Source organism: Numida meleagris, chromosome 1 (genome assembly GCF_002078875.1).
Source record: "Numida meleagris isolate 19003 breed g44 Domestic line chromosome 1, NumMel1.0, whole genome shotgun sequence".
Classification (NCBI taxonomy): domain Eukaryota; kingdom Metazoa; phylum Chordata; class Aves; order Galliformes; family Numididae; genus Numida; species Numida meleagris.
This window is the reverse complement of record NC_034409.1, coordinates 20,994,657-21,011,590: the sequence shown is the minus strand read 5'-3', so window position 1 is coordinate 21,011,590 and position 16,934 is coordinate 20,994,657. Positions and strand designations below refer to the sequence as shown.

Here is a 16,934-nt window from a genome sequence, read left to right as displayed (position 1 = left end):
GCAACACAGCTATGTCATTTTGCCTCGGACAAAGATCTGGTCCAAAATTCACTTTGCTACAGTTTTTACACCTCTGGCACGATGTGCAATGCAAACAGACAAGCTAAAACAGGCAAGCAATGCTAAATTTTTTAATCTATTCTTAATGAGCAGCTACAGTTCCCTTCCTTTATCATCTTTACCTACTCTCCCAATACTATTTCGTAAGTGTTCCACTGCAAGTACCCAGCAGCACTTGTGTCAATTTTTCATTGACCACTCATAGGGATAAAGTCTCTCCTGTAGCATTTCATATATTGTTCATGGATTTCTTCCATTTTTCAGTACAAACACTGCACTAACCAAGCGAGTATTCTGGTCCCAAATAGATTTTTCTGAATCAAATGGTTTTGTACTCTGTTAAAAAAAAAAAACACAACACAGTGAAAAGAGTGCCGTGACTTTATCTCTGAAGGTAGATTCATTTGGTACATAACAGCAGGGAGAATGAAGCATTAAAAGAAAGCCTGATTGCCAGTTACTCTCCACTTGGTGTTTAAACTCTTAAGCATTACCATACCAAGTCACTCCTTTGGTCAATGTACCAAAATGATTTGATTATGATGCCAAAATGATTATAGTAATAACATTGATTAATTTTGTAATGGGAGTAAAAATACTATAATCGTTACCTTCAAACAATACTGCATGGAAGAGCAAGTTGGAATAAGTATCACTCTCTATTCTCCTTCCAATCACTGCCATGTAAATTATTTAATTTCCAGCTATCCTTTGTCCAAGACAGGATTTTTGTCATTAAAATGAGAGCAGATCTTGATATGCAATATATTCTGTGACATGTCATGGTGGTACCACTTTGACCTTTTCAGTAGTCCACATTTCATTTGGGAGCCTGTTCCATTTTGCTTTTGCTACTGATCAAGAAATAGAAGTTGAACAGAAGACCCATCAAACTGTAAGTTATATGTAAAGAGTCAAGATCATGATAAACAAGAGCTTGAAATAAGTACATGAAATTATTTTCCATTCTGAAAATATTTTTACCCATAATTCCTTCTTAACTACCTGAAGAAAAAAATTGGAAAAGAAAAGAAAAAAAGACGCACACTTGCATATCTATAGTTTCAAAACTGCTATCTCACACGTCCTCTCAGGCACTGAACCTTTTTCATAAGTGAATGTATCAATTTCTTTCACATTCCCTCCTCAAATTTATTGCTTTCCATTGTGCTTATCTTCACATTTATTTTGCTTCCAGTTCTGGTTACTTACCTTCAGTAGGATGTAAAGAATTCAGAAAGCTGTCCTATGCATTTGTACACCAACAGTGCAACGGAAGCAACGTCCTTACTAGGTTCTTAACACACATTTTATTAACGTGGAGCTGGTATGTTTGCCCATTTTGTGTCCAGTTGTGTATCACATGATGATTTTTATAAACCTACCTACTTAGATTCTATAATTTCAGGCCTTGTAATTAGATGCTACTTGAACTTTCCATTTTAAAAGTGTTTCCAGCCCTGTGGTTTAGGTGAAAAGTCAGAGGACAGTGAATAATAGAATTAGGCTGGAAGAGACATTAAAAAATCATCCAATCCACCTCCCAGCCTCAAGGAAAAGCTAAGTACACTTATATAATCCTTGGGCAGGTGTTTGTCTAATGCATTCTCCCAGATTCTCAGTGATGCAGGCTCCAAAACAACCCCAAGCCATCTGGTCTAATGCTTTAATATCTTAACCATTAAAAGGGGCTTTCTTCAAATCTAAACTGAACTAAATCTAAACTGATCTCTAATGCTGGAGATTAGTTCCATTATTTCTCTTCAGATACACTGGCTTTGGATGAATGCGTGTTCCTCTACCTTTTCGTAAAAGCCATTTGTCTGTTTGAAAACATTATTTTCCATCATCTACCTAATCAACTCTTCTTCAGACCAAGACCACGTCACTCAGCTGTTCTTTAGAGACCACATTTTCAAGATCTCGGCCTTGTTCTCACTTATGGACTCTCTCACCCTTTGTGAAGTGAGAGTTAAAACCTGTATCATGGCAAAATGAAGTTTCTTAACTGCCAGGCAAATTAGGTAATTACTCAAATTATTTTGAAGATGATACTCCCGTCAGCATGTTCCAGTATGGCAGAAGAAGTATACATAAGTTATAATATCCTATCACACAGATCATTTTTGAGACAGCATTTTCTAGCCACTCTTTTGGCTTCCTCATTGTACACTTGTTGCTGAAGCATAGTGCCTTGCATTTGCCTTTTAAATTCCATGCTATTTTTAAAGTTTCATGCTCTTACCCTCTCTTCCAATACACTCCTTGTCTTTCCCAGCTTGAAGTTACCTCCAGATTTTGCAAGCACATCCTTCATTCCAAGTCCATCTGGACTAAACATGAAAATATTGGCTAATATCTGATACAGTAAAAATCCCAGCCAAACACCACACAATGCCTTCTTCCTTTAAAACAGAAGTCATTAATAATTACTCTCTGAGCAGTTTTCTAAATAGGTCTGCATCAAGCCTGTATTTTCACCTAATCACCGTTCCCAAATTTGCTTAGGAGAATGTTGTATGCAACAGTATAAAAACACTACTAAATTAAAAGACGTGACCCTGAGTGTTTCTTCAACAGCTACAAGGCTATTATCCTGTCAAAGAAAAATATTAGATTGTCTTCAGCCAATGATCTACTCTGTGAACTTCTAGAAGAGCCAATCTAGTCACTGCAGTATTTGAAACAACAAGGTTTGTCTTTCCAATGTCGAGTTTGGATGAATTACCCATGCCTTTGCTAAACCCAAATCAAACCACTGCAGTGTAGTTTGGCTCACCCATGAAGATACCTGGGATCTGACAGTACTGATTTGAAGGTAGAAACAGAGAATTTATTAGTTAACTGATCCAGTGTGTTACACACATGATTTCCCTAAGTGACATGAATTGCTGCATTTTCGTCTTATTGCCAAGATACTGTGAGTAATCAGCAAATTTTATGGTTCAAGTGTAAGTACCTGAAATGCACATGCAACTTTCCATATGATTGAGATGTTATCCATATGATTGAGATGGAATATTTTCTCACCTAAACTGACTTGAAAGAGCCAGAGTTCATATGTACACGCCCTGAAAATCAAACTCAGTAAATTAACCTAGGCTATGAAGGACAAGGAGGCTGCTTGCAAATTACTGTGTTTTTTTTTAGAAAGGATACTATTTTGCCATTTAACATTTTAGTTAGTGGAAGTCCAATTTATCCTTCTATCAAACCATCTGCTACTTGTCATCTTTATTACTTGGTGTCCAAAACCTAGTGCTCCAGAGAAATGATCAATTTTACAGGCCAGAAATAACTACAGTATTGTGGGAAAAAAAAAAGACCAAAAGAACTTAAAAATAATTCTCATAATAATGTCTGTATTTACACAGCACATTTCATCCTGGAGGAAAAACAATGAGAGCATGTGTTAGTTCTTCACAGACTTGTTGTTGCTGTCCAAATTCATCAAAAATAAAAACCTGAGATGTATCCATTCTGGAACAAGGAAAATGAGGTCTCACTGGAATACAGTTTTCCTAAGCTAACTCAATTGCACTTCCTCTAATCTGACCCTAATGCGTTTGGTGGTTGCTTTTTGCTCCAGTAATAGTTTGTTAATATAAATCAATCTTAAGTGACTATAGTGAGACTTCTCATGCTTGCCAACTCCATCAAGAAGCTTCTCTTTTCCAAAAGGGCTATGAGGCAAGCATTTTTTGCCTCTCTCAAGCTGTTATTAAATTAATACCAGAACTATCACCTTAGCAGACTCACAAACAGCAAAATCATCTGTAACCCCCTCCACTTGAGTCCACAGCATCCACAGCAGGTGTTCTGATCATTCTGCATAGAACCAAGCAGAGTTCAGTGATGATTTGCCAGCTATAAATACAAAACCCCATAAGCATACACTTACCAATTTCCCTAGAGATCTGGGTGAATGCCTCTACGCCGCTCTCTCCATAGTTTCCTTCAGAAGCCAGTGTTGACACATAGTTCCACCCAAGAGCTGTCACGATGTCAACCATGGCCTGTGCTTGGTAGGAGTCAGGTGGGACCACTCGAGAGAAGAAGTCATACCTGGTGTTATCGCTCAGTTCTGGAGCTGTAGATGCATAGCTGATTTGAGGTATCTGGAAATAAAATGACAAGTAATGCAAGACTATACAGTATCGTTTCCCTCTATATATCAGTCTTAAAATTGATTATGCACATGCACTCTGCAGAACTGAATATCTTGTTTTAATTAAATCAACTGATCAGAAAGCAGCTCAGATTTTGTAAAATGTCAGTCAAGTCCTAAATAACACTCTTAGCAAGAAATAATGCATTCTGCTTAGCTCCAGATGTCACACTTTTTGACGTGTAAGTGTAACAACTTCTTTTGTGATCCTGGCTGAGACAGGAACAGATTTCTTTTTAAAAGAGGGATGCTTAGTACTACTACAGAAGGTAAGAAGGTCACAGTGTTGATGCCTGTGATTCTTAAAAATGCCACACCTCAACTAGATGAGTAAAATGTAGATTAATTCCATTTTCTTGTTTTGTATATGTACATACCTATATGTGTGTTATTCCATTTTCTTTCTGGATACCAAATACCAAAAGCTATCTGATAAAAAATAGTATAGAGTATGTAGACTATATATACAAGTATGTAGTATCTATACAATATATATTCAGAGAAGGAAAAAGGTTGTAAGGAAGGTTTGCAGACCTTCATTTCAGTAGTCTTTGTGGAAACAGAAAATAGACAAAATATCCAGTAAATAATTGAAATACACTATAAAAACAAATTAGCACTCTTATCTTCAGTAAATGGTTTGTCAGGATCCAGATGAAGCTGTCAACAGGTAATACTCAAGTATTCTGAAAAGTATTTTGGTTCAAGAAAGTTTAATTAACATTTAAAATGGGAATTATTTTCTCATTTACAATGAGATAGATGAAGCATTCACTGGCTTCAAATGAAAGATACCACAAATATTTCATTGCATTTATAATCTCTGTTAATAAGAGGTGCTCAATGTACATTCTACAAAATATAAAATAGCCCTCAATTAAGCAATATTAAGAGTTCTTTAACTGATATCAATTCTAAACTGATTGTTTGAGAACCACATGTAACAGTTTCTGATAGCAAGTCATCTAATAAAAACCCACTGTTACGTTAGATGCTATGGTAGGTGATTTCAGTGGAACACTTGCATCCTGTACAGTGTTTACTCATTTAAACAATTTATTTATTTTTTTTTAAAGTCGAATTTAAGGCAAATGTATGCTATTAACATTCTGGTCACCAACCCTGCCTTTACAGGCAGCATAGATTCCTACAACCTGAAAAAAGCAGTTTATAGCCTAAGGGGTGGCAAAATCATTTCTCAGTCAGAAAAAAAAAAAAACAACTCTTATGTATCTTGGCTATGCACTTTTCAAGAAATTTTCAACTCATGCAGAAGCCTTAGAATAAACAATCTGAAATACTGGAATAATAACAACCAGAAAATAACAGAAAAAAGAGGGAGGATTACAGATAAAGTTAAAGGTTATATCTCATACAAATCAGTATTCCTAACACAACAAAGACCCACCAAGAAAAAATAAGATAAAATCTCCTTACAAAAGTTGTCTTGTATAAATTCTCTTTCTTTCAGAAAATATTTGAAACATCTTTATCTCTTTACAGAGGACAGATTCTGGTCTCCAACAACACAATTATGCGCATTTAGAGCACATATCATTCCCTTTCAAAAAGTGCTCTATTACTGTTTAAAACCGTCAGCTTTTTCTAGGTAGAAAAAAAGTAAAGACAACCTTTGTGTGTCATTTTGCACCTCAGTGTGTCATTTCACAAAAACTATGGGGTTGTTCTTTGCAGAAAGTTATTTCATTGATAACAACTATAAAATCAACACCAGCGAGAGATCTTTTAGATAGATATTTTGTTGTTGAAAAACTTGAAGGCCAGACCACAGCATTATATATCCATTAACATTCTCAGTTCTTCTTCCTCTTCAGGCATGAGATGAATAACAAATCCTAGCTACGTGTAGAAGAGCTGTTGGTACAACTTCGCAATGAGACGCTTCAGATCAATAGAGATATTTTATTTTCGGTGAGCATCACTGATTTGGGGCCATGGAAAAGGCAGAGAAGAAAAGCAATTTTCCTACTTTTCAGCCCCCTGTAGCTCAGCTTCTTCCCTAGAGTTATTTCTAATAACAGTGGAAGAGAAGGGAAGGTAAATAACGGTCCAAACCAAATACCCCTGAAATCACTGGATGAACCTTAAGCCACCACAGTTTTATAGCTCCTGCCAACTTATCACCAGCATGAAAGAAAAGGAGGGAGAAACACTGTGTAAACAGAAAGCCACGCCTAAATTTCAAGAAAAATAGCTCATACAACGGAATATTCAGGTTATTTATTTTTGTCACACAGTTACCTGAAAACACTCAGAACAATGCTCAGACACTGTTTGGCATAGAGGAGAAATTGTTAGGATTTAGTGGTTCAGTAATCCATGAACAAAAAATATACACATTAAAATGTAACAACCCTAGTCATGGACTGTATGTTTAATAAACCATTTTACATGTCCCCAAGTACATTTTACAAGACAGAACATAATGCTGCCTAAGCAAAGGAAATGTTATGCTCTATCAATTCAGTAATATGTGTTTTAAAAACTCCCTAAATACATTCTGCATTTATTCTTCAAGTTCTACTGACCCCTTTAGATATAAATTTGCTTTTTGAAAGAGACCTGTAAAAGGTCTTTTGCTCTTACATTTTCCTTTCTAAATTGGTCGGTCTAAATTTTCAAAATTAAATACAATACACTCAACATTTGTACTGTATTTCAATGTTATGTAGCACTGTCAATAAAATGTCATTTCTTTGAGGGACAAAAGGAAAAAAAACAAAAGATTGTATAACTACATTTGAATGAGCTGTCACACAACAGCTGTCACATACACTGGGAAGGGCTGGAAGCATTTATGTCTGAATGTTCACTGATGATTTTTTTTCCTATTCTTTCCTAACCTATGGTTAGGCCACTCCCCGTCTTTTAACCTATGATCTGCTGATAAACTCTCTATTTCCAGTGAGTGACATTCTTGAACTCTTTCAAATTATTATGCAGAGAAACTCACAGAAGCCTTATTTTTGTTTTTTATTTTTAAGCTTAAGCAGATCTATTAAAAACCCTAATGTTATTTGAAGACAGGCATTTACAGTGTAGCACTTTAACTACAGTGTTTGGATTTGAAATAATATTCAGTTTTATTATGGACTGGTCTTAATCTAAGTGCATCCTGGGCTGCAGCTGAAACTACCAGCAATTCCTCAGTCCTTTAAGTAAGCAACAGCTTCATCTCATTTTGTCTATTATCCACAGTCACAGACATCAGAAAATGATTCCATATGTTTTGGGGAAAAAAAAAAAAAGAAGAAAAAAAGGAGGGGACAAAAAAAGACAAATAAAACAATTGCTTATAACTAAGTAGATAGGCTAAGCCTGCAACACAGATTCAAGCCAAAATCGTCAGTCAAGCATACTGTTTTTTTTCCTGGATCCTTCTGGACACATCTCCAATTCGATTTAAAATCTGTCTCTAAAGATCTCCTCTTCCAAGAGGATCAAAGAAGACAGAGCAGTTACATCAGAACTAGCTGTCCAAAAATTGTAATTGAGGCAGCTCTTCAAAGAGGCAATATCTGTATGAGATATCTACCAAGCATTACTACAGAACAGACTGCTGCCTCCTGATGGACCAGGTGCGAGCAACTTGAGACAAGCCAAAAGCAGCTAACATTGTATGTCATTTATTTCACCCAAGTGGTGCACCACTTCCAGTCTCCCATATACTGAAGAAAAAAAAGCCAACTCCCAACTACTATTCATCAGCAATTATGACTCTGGATGTGTTTGGTGGGTCCAGTGCAGGGATTCAAACCCATAAAGGTGTTGCACTAAGAACAGCAGAGAAAACTAAGTGAGATCAGTATGCCCTTCCAGTAAAGAATCTTCAACTCAGCAGGCAGCTCTCAGCCAGTATGCCTTCTCTCCTATGACATTCTGTCCAAATTAAGGACAAAAGTTCAGTGCAATTGTTCTTATTGAGCTCTCAAATCCATTTGCCTGCTGCATTTGTCAGTGTATAGTATCACCCGGTCACTTCAAGTGCCATCTTCCTTTACGCAGCCTTTCAGCTAGAAGCAGGATTTGGGAGCAGAGTAGCAGACAGCAAAATGAGCTAAACTCATACAAAAAAAGACCCAAGAAAGGAATCACCAGTAATTTTGAACATTACTGACTATGAGTTACAGTCACAGCAGTAACCATGCTATACAGTCACGCAGCATAATGGGCTTAAATAACTCACATCTGCAGTTTCACTACCCACTCAGTCCTATCACGACTAACTTTAACAAATCAATTACCTTTTCTTTATTTCCCTCTTCCTTTCTCTCACCACTGAGCAGTCTTTTTTTTTTTTTTTTTTTTTTATTTTTTTGGCAAACTATTAGCAATAGCACATTAAAAACAGTAATAATTTTAACTAACAAAATAAAGCCAATAAGCTTTAGGTTCATTATTGGTCAGTATCATCTGGCACTTTGCCACCAACTAATAAATCCTGCAAAGAAGTAAGCGTGCTTGAAATAAAATTTGACTGTGGAAACACGTTTTCATCTTAGTGATTTTCTGAATTTTAAATATCTATCATTAATCATTAATGGCTCTGTCTTTTCAAGATTTTTATTCCCTCTTCTGTACAGCAAGAGAGAGTTCTCGGTGAGTAAAAAAAACTCACAGCAGTGAAATGAATCCTCAGGGCTTAGATATTGAACAGTTGCTCAATGAGAGCTGAGGTCACTGTCTCTCAGCTATTAGGCACATTTGTAAATTGCCATTAGCTGGAGCATCATCCTAGCCTGCACTTCAGAAAATGTGTGTCAGCCTGCAGTACAGCAATGCTAATCTCACTCAGGTTAGACATTCAAGATTTAAAAGAGTTTGATGAGGCTTAATAATATCTTGAACTATACCAAAAAAGATTTAAACTGCTCAATTTTGTTACCAACTGTAGGAGATGAAATGCACCCTGAAACTGCCCATTTCCCTCTACTGACTCTAAGGGAAACCTGGGGGATAAATTTAACTGTTATTTATGCAATTTAGAACAATACTGCAAACAGCTACAGGTATTCTGCTGCATCTCGCTATCCCATTCATTTTAGCGACACGTGATTAGCACAGCTAATTACCAATTACCTTCTGAAATGCCTTCATCTCTCCATCTATGGCAAATAATGAATAGGACACCCATGCATTACCAGAGATCTTATTCCATCCATTTTGAGAATAAACCAACACTAGAGAACATCCTGGGAAGATATAACATGTTAAGACTCACTCATGCCTTCGGAGATGTGAAATGACCCTTTCAGGGCTCAGAGCAGGTTGATGCCTGGCCAGCTACAAACCACCCTACAGCTCATGTTGAGAAGAAGGTTCAGCACATGAAGTTTTTGATTCATCCTTTTTCCATGGATTTCACCATAAGACCATTCTGTTGCTACTTATGTTCCCATTAGATGTATATTCATTTAGATTTAAAAACGTGTATTTGTAAATTATGTTTATTCAGAAAGACACAATGCATGTTCTCTCAATGTTTAGGACTCTGACACCATCTGAGAGACATCTGCCAACCACAGCATTCATCATGTGTCCAGTAAGGTATCCTGGTCAGGAACCGACATAGATGTTCCCAAAAAAATATACTTTCATACCTGCTAGAGGAAATACATCAAAAACAGTTATGCTTTTCACCCAGACAGATACGACTTAAAACACATTTAGATGAAAAGAAAAAAAAGAAGAAAAAAGAAGTTTAAAAGCTTCGGAAAGGGAAAGAACAGAAGTATAATCTGAAAGCTGCCATTAGCGGATTTCACTTGGAAGGCAGCATTTTTTTTTTAAATCATTTGAGTTATTCCAAGTCATTCTGTTGGCACTAACTATCATAATGGTCTCTTTCAAGGGTGCTTGCAACTCATACATGTCTTGATAAGGAGCTAATGATAAGGTAATGTCAATTTTTTAGAAAATTCCTCTGTATTTGTATGTTTTTGTGCAGAAATATGGCCTTCATGATAAAATCTAATACAGCTATTGCTATTCTTTTCCCCAGATACACAGACAGAAGTGATCCATCACACCTAAATGTTTCTGAGTTGGGATGGGTAAATTATTTTACTCTTTTTCACTTCCTATTACTCTTGCACTGGTTTTACCTCTTTTGACATCAGCTACATTCTAAGGATATATTCCTGCAAAGCATATACCTTCAATGAGCTGTGCTAAGGTTTACATGAGAAAAGAACATAGGTGCAAATCAACACAGCAGATTGTGGTCAACAAAATTATTTCTGCAACCATCATAGGTTGGCCTGGTTTTTGAGACATGATGGAGTCAGATGTAATCACTAGATCAATAGAAATACAGAGATAAGGCCAAATATGCACATCCTCCTTCATTACTGATTGTCTTTTTTCACCAAACCCAGAAACAGAAATGACACATTGCACCTTTTTCTGAGGTTACCTCTGGAGGTCAAATCGATCAGCAACATGGTATTCTGCATAAAGTGAATTACCCTAAAGAAAGTCTTTCTTATAGTTAAAACACATTTTTATAGCGTCAAGTGATGGGACGATGAAATATTAAACTTGCACAGCATTCCATTCCATCTCCACCAGCCAGAAAATACCTTTCGTAAAGTCTAACCAGATGTGTTACAGCAAGACTATTCTAGTTTGCAATCTCTGTGCTGCCCTTGTACAACAGGGTGCAAAAAGAAGGAATGTGTATAATATAAAGTGTTTGAATTTGATAAATAGTTTTCTTCCAGCGGGTTGAAGTATGTCAGGGACTCATTAGAAGTAATTGCTTTTAATTACACACAAGGAATACTACAGAAGAAAGAAAAAAAAATGATATCACAATTTCAAATCCCTCAATAGATGCAGCATCTACAAAACAAATTTACCACTCTGGAAAGTACGGGCCTTTGTGCTCTGTGATGCACTTTAGGGCAAAAACATTAAAAGGATATTTATGCATTATGAACATTTTTACAGCTGAAGCACATCTTGTCACACTGTGCATTGCTGTGTAACTCCGGGAGGACAAGAATCCATCTAAGGACAGCTTGAAATGTCATCAATGTTTTGTGCAACAGAGTCTATTGATAAATGTTTAACAATGGCATTTTCTCAGTAAGGGAGCTCTATTCTGCTATTTCCACATCCTTTTAAGTCCTGGATTTGCCTCTCTGAAAAGCCAGCTACAATAAGCAGTTGCACATTAAATTATCCACCATTTGTAGGCAGCTTCTTTCCAAATATTTTAAACCCAGCTGAGGTCCAAGCACTGAATGATAAACTGGGAAACCGTAGATCAAATGAGTAACATTTTCATATTGAGATCAAATCACCAAGTGGGGAGTGGGGGATCTTAACCTTGAGAACGGCTGTTAGTGCTTCATTTACAGTTTCTTACGTTCTCCACTCATCAGATCAAACAGGAAGCCAAGGACGAGCAGATAGCTTTAGGGACTTCAACTACTAAACCTCTTTTTCTAGTTGTTGGGGAAACTCTCACTTAATTGTGTGTAACAATATGCTAAACTTGCATCAGTCTCTACTGAGCAAAATGTGAACTCTGATATTTTAAAGCTTTTTTTATTTCCACTTTCCTCATTAGGGTCTGTCATGTCAGTGCTGGCAGCAACTGTAACCTCTTCTGATGAGTTTGAGGAAGTACATAAAGATGTGCATTACTTTTGGTCCGAACTAATAAAGCCATTTTTTATTATTATTATTCAGCAGCAATAAAATTACCTTGTAGCTGCAAGGTAATATAGCTGTCCAAATCAGGTTTTCTTTGCATTCATTTACTAATAAGAACTACAGAGAGCACAGCAGCCATCTTCAGACACTCACCCATGAGGACAGCAGCTGTCCACAGAAGTTTTTCCTGATTACAGAGAACATCACTGTGGAGGCAGTGCTCTCAGCAGAATGCAAGATAAGTGCTCTGCTTAATGGACAATTCTGGTTCTTGCATTCACTTTTCAATGCTGCAAGACCAGTGCCCTTTACACCACTGGCTGAGCAGCAGTACTATCCTTGCATTGCCCATACTGCCATCTTAAAATCATCAGATACAAGTATCTGAAAAAATAACATGGGGGGAGGAAAGCGAGATTCATACTGTTGGCAGCATTCTCCACAGCTGTGGAGAAAATGAGTGTACATAGACAGTGCTCAGCTGCCCAGACACATCTGCACATCTTTCATGTGTTTTAGGGCACGCTACACTTCAGCTGTTCCTCCAGAAAGCCCAGATTCCCTGTAATCTGTCTGCCTTGCACTAATGCGTGGGATACCTCATCATATCAGAGCACATTAAGGGAATCCCTGTGACTCACCACAGCTAGGGATTCCTTCTGCAGTATAGCCAGTTCATATAGGATTATAAAATATAATTTTAAATCCATATATTACAGACTTGGAAGAAGAGAAATACGAGATGTGGTTTTTATTTGATTTCAGATGATTTTTCTTCTTTTTTAAAAAAATAATCAGCCTTGGTAGTCAACAGTCTTATGTTGTGTTTTTAACCTTAAGAGTAACAAGAAAACATGAATTTGTGTTCCTGGCTATTTCCAAAGGATTAAATGTTTTTCACATTACCACAGTGAGATGCTAAGTCCCTTTGCTACTGGTAGGAAAGTTGAAGAAAAATGCAAAACGTTTCCAACTAAAAATTGGGAGTCATCTATGAACTAAGCTCTGAGGACCACAGGATTGATATCCAAGCCTTCTTTTCTATTCAAAATGTACTACATTTAAAAATAGGGTGGCTGAGTACAAAAGGCATCATCCTCCACATGGCTGCTGAACACCATATGTCTCTTCTGTTCCATCATTACCAGATTTTCATTCTGATCTCTGACTTAAACACTGAAGTTTACTGCTGTAATGATCCATGGATTATGTCATCAAAAGCATGAGGGCAAGCAGGGAGATCAAAATCCAGGCAAACCCAGTGAGAGCACACAAAGTAGGACCACACTGCCACTGGTTTGCAGATTCTTCACAACAGCTCCTACAGAATTTTAGAAAGTTGTGACAGTCTCAATATTTAAACTCAGTAAACTGGTCAAGTACACTGGGAATGAAGAAGTGACACGGGGTGAGCAGTGAACAACATAAAACCAAAAAGATGCTTACATAAATTCATTATGTGGCCGAAGTTGTTGCAAGTAACAGGAATGACTTTCTGCTTTGTTTCCTTGTGTCTAGCAGAGTCTGAAACTGGAATCCTCAAAGGTCAAACTGGCTGCCAGTGTGCTAGTCTTCTGTGACCATTTTGAAAATCCCAGCCTTGTAGCACTAAACAGTGGATGTGAACGCATTATCTGCCATTAGGGGATAGTTCACTTTGCCACTGAAGCATTTCGCAGTCAGTCTGTGAGCTCTTCATAGAGTGATTGGTGTTTTGGAGACTGCTCCACAGACAAGAAGTCAGAGCAGCACAAACTGTGCTCAGAGCCTAACAGGGTAGTGAGATCTAAAACTATCAAGACATGGAGCCTACATAAAAAATAGAATAGCACATAAATAGTCTCCATAACATATCCATAATAATAGACGGCAGCAAACAGAAAACCTAACAATCAGTTTTCAAAAATATCAGTATTTCATAAATGTCATTCACACAGGAAAGGCACAACATTAAAATCATAAAGCAAACAAATAAATCACACAGCAGGACATTGTGCCCATGATCCAGCATATCAGAGGTACAAGCACAAACTTGTTCATCATTTGTTTTGACTCTGACAGCAGTCACTAGTGAAATCTCCGAATGAATAGGACCACATTGAAAGTCAGGAATTTAAAAAGACATTTGTATATAGTTATAGATAATGTAGATATACATACACACAAGGTCTGCTCTGAAAGTAATGCCTCCTATTTTATGATGGCGGCCCACGATGTCAGAGGTGGATGTTGGTGGTATGAAGTAGAAGCTGAACCTTCCCACCAATATTCCATTACGTGTTGTTGCCATGAGACAGATGGCAGCAGAGGGGCAGTCTGACAAAATGGTGTCTGACATGGAAGTGCATATGAAACAAAGGTGTGCTACTGAATTCTTCCATGTAGAAAAAATTGCAACCACTGACACTTATGGAGACAAAATGGTGGATCTGAGCACAGTGAGGTGGTGGGTGGTGTGTTTCAGCAGTAGTGACAGCAACAGTGGGTCACCTCGGCCGGTGCAGATTTTTACAAGCACAGCATGCAGGCTCTATTTCATCACTGGCATAAATGCACAGTCAGTGGTACTAACTCTGTTGGAAAATGGCATCTTGTGGCTGAGAATTTGCTCTATCAAATAGCATTCTTGTGCTCTTGGTATCTGTTGTAGTTTCCACAGAAATAAATAGAAGGCATTAGTTTCAGAGCTGCCAACATCTATGTTCCCTATAAGGACAGAGAGAGAGATAATTTTCCCTGATCGTTTTCTCCTCATGCTTCCTGTAGGTCATGCTTACTTTCTTTCTTCAGATATTTCAACAACTTACATTTTCTTCCTATTACCTTCTCTGTGTTTTCTCTTTCCCTTTTGGCAGCTGATGGTTCAAAGGCATTTCCACCGGGATCAGCAAAAAGGGCAAAAGGGAACTCTTCTTCCATGACATAACCTGGACAGAGTCACTCCTCACTCTAGTCTACTGAGTTGGGCTTCATTCCCCATAACATACATTTTTGCTCCCCACCTACATTGAGAAAACATCCACCAAGTCAGCAAAAGCAATAGTTGGTGCAGGAAAATAGCTTATATTGGATAAGCATTTCATATCATTTCTGTAAATTCTCCTTTTCCCTATTTTTATTCCTTGCAATTTAAGTATAAATCACTTTACTGTTATCAACACCATACAGCCTTGTTTGAGTGCTGGCCTTAGCCTTCCTGGTAAGTGTGATGGAGATTTCTTCCCTAGCTGTGACTCTCCAATATCTCTAAGTCCAAATGCAGATGACATTTAAGCCCTTTTGAAGGTTCTTAAAAGTTCTCCTCAGTTAGCTTGATCCTGTAAGTCTGGTCCCACCATGAACAACATCCTTCAGCAGCTCCGCAGGATGCTGAATTAAGGGAGCGTGAGGAGCTTTCAGTAAGCCAGAAAAGCTCCACCACTCATTTTTTTTTCCCATTTCAGCATTCCCAGGAACAGAAGATAGTTCTGTCATGATGCCAGTAGTCAGAGGGAGAAGTCACTGGCAACTGCTTTCTGCTGCTCAGAGAAGGGGCTCAGGGGGCTCCTCCACCTAGGTTCACGCCTGTGGTTATCAGCACAACTACAGAGTGCTTCAGTGGGCAGAGAAAGGAACTCTGGCCCTGGGGTTCCAGACAAATGTTTGCTTTCCCTAAAAGGGCAGTGAAAATGCCCTTAGCAACGTACAACCTATTACACATAATTCAGCATCTTCATTAGGGTAGAAAAAGTCAATTGCTGCTACTCCAAGTACTGGGAACCATGGGAGACTTAGAATTCTGAAGACTTTTTTTTTAAAGATGCAAAACATTTCCTTTTAAGAATTCAATTTAATTACAGATGTCCAAGATATCTCCGTGTTTACCAGACTGTTCCAGTCCACAGCCACTGTATGCTCTACGTTGATGTGCTGATCAGTAGTCTTAAGAAATCTCCTTCCATATACTGTGCACAAACTATTTGTATTAGGAACTAGAGTACCTTGTACTACTTCTGAATACTACAGTAGCTTTTGATGAGTGAACATCTTTTATTTTGAAATTGTCCTCCCTCAGTCTGTTGCTGCATATGTTAAAAGACCCCATAAAAAGCAAAATTATACTAAACTAGATTTAAAAGTGTCAAGAGTATTGAATAAACATTGGAGACATCAAAAGCCTGAGTGGATGCTCCTGATGACAAGTGGTGTGGGAACGCCAGCCTGTACTGAACCTGATACAATCCCATTTCCATCTATTTATTGAAAGCAGTTCACAAAAGTATTTCTGCATATCAGTGTCACCTATCCACTCCTAGGCACTGAATAATTTGGTATAAAACTGCCAACTGAAAGAATCAACATATTCTTCCATAGAATATCAATGTCATCTACATTTCCTTAAAAAATAAAAGTAAAAATAAAATAAGAAAAAAAAACACAGAATTTTGAAACATTTGTCTTGAGTCTATCTTCTCCTTCACAGTTTGCAGACAACTTTGGGCAACAAAGCACCTTAGAACTTCTGGGCTCCGTCTGGCACCAGGGCTGCCTATGCAGCGTATGGTGAAGTTGCGCACCTTGAAATGGGATTCACATGATACTTCCTGAAGTAGCCAGTAGGAAATATATTGTTGTGCCAAGCAAGGGCCACAAAAACAATTACGAAGAATGGAACATCTCCCCTGTGAGGGCAGGCTGAGAGACCTGGGGCTGTTCAGCCTGGAGAAGAGAGGGCTCCGGTGAGACCTGAGATCAGTATCCAAAGGGGAGCTGTAAGGAAAGAAGGGGATGGACTCTTTAGCAGGGTCTGTGGTGATAGGGACATGACAAAGAGGAAATGGTTTCACAGAATGGCTTAGGTTGAAATGGACTTCAAGGATCATCAAGTTCTAACCTCCCCGCCACAGGCAGGGCTGCCAACCACTAGGTCATATACTAGATCTGATTGCCCAGGGCCCAGCCAACCTGGCCTTGAGCACCTCCAGGGACAGGGCATGCACAGCCTGTCTGGGCAGCCTGTTCCAGCACCTCACCACTCTCTCAG

At 38.0% G+C, this 16,934-nt stretch overlaps 1 protein-coding gene across 3 annotated transcripts in view; it reads right to left on the bottom strand.

Moving 5' to 3' along the window:
- Nucleotides 1–16,934, bottom strand: part of GRM8 (glutamate metabotropic receptor 8) — a 326,341-nt gene that overhangs the window by 254,892 nt on the left and 54,515 nt on the right. For all 3 annotated transcript variants that reach the window (XM_021384769.1, XM_021384768.1, XM_021384770.1), the window contains exon 3: nucleotides 3,962–4,178. In XM_021384769.1, coding sequence (XP_021240444.1) covers nucleotides 3,962–4,178 — 217 coding nt within the window. The remainder of the gene's footprint in view (nucleotides 1–3,961; nucleotides 4,179–16,934) is intronic.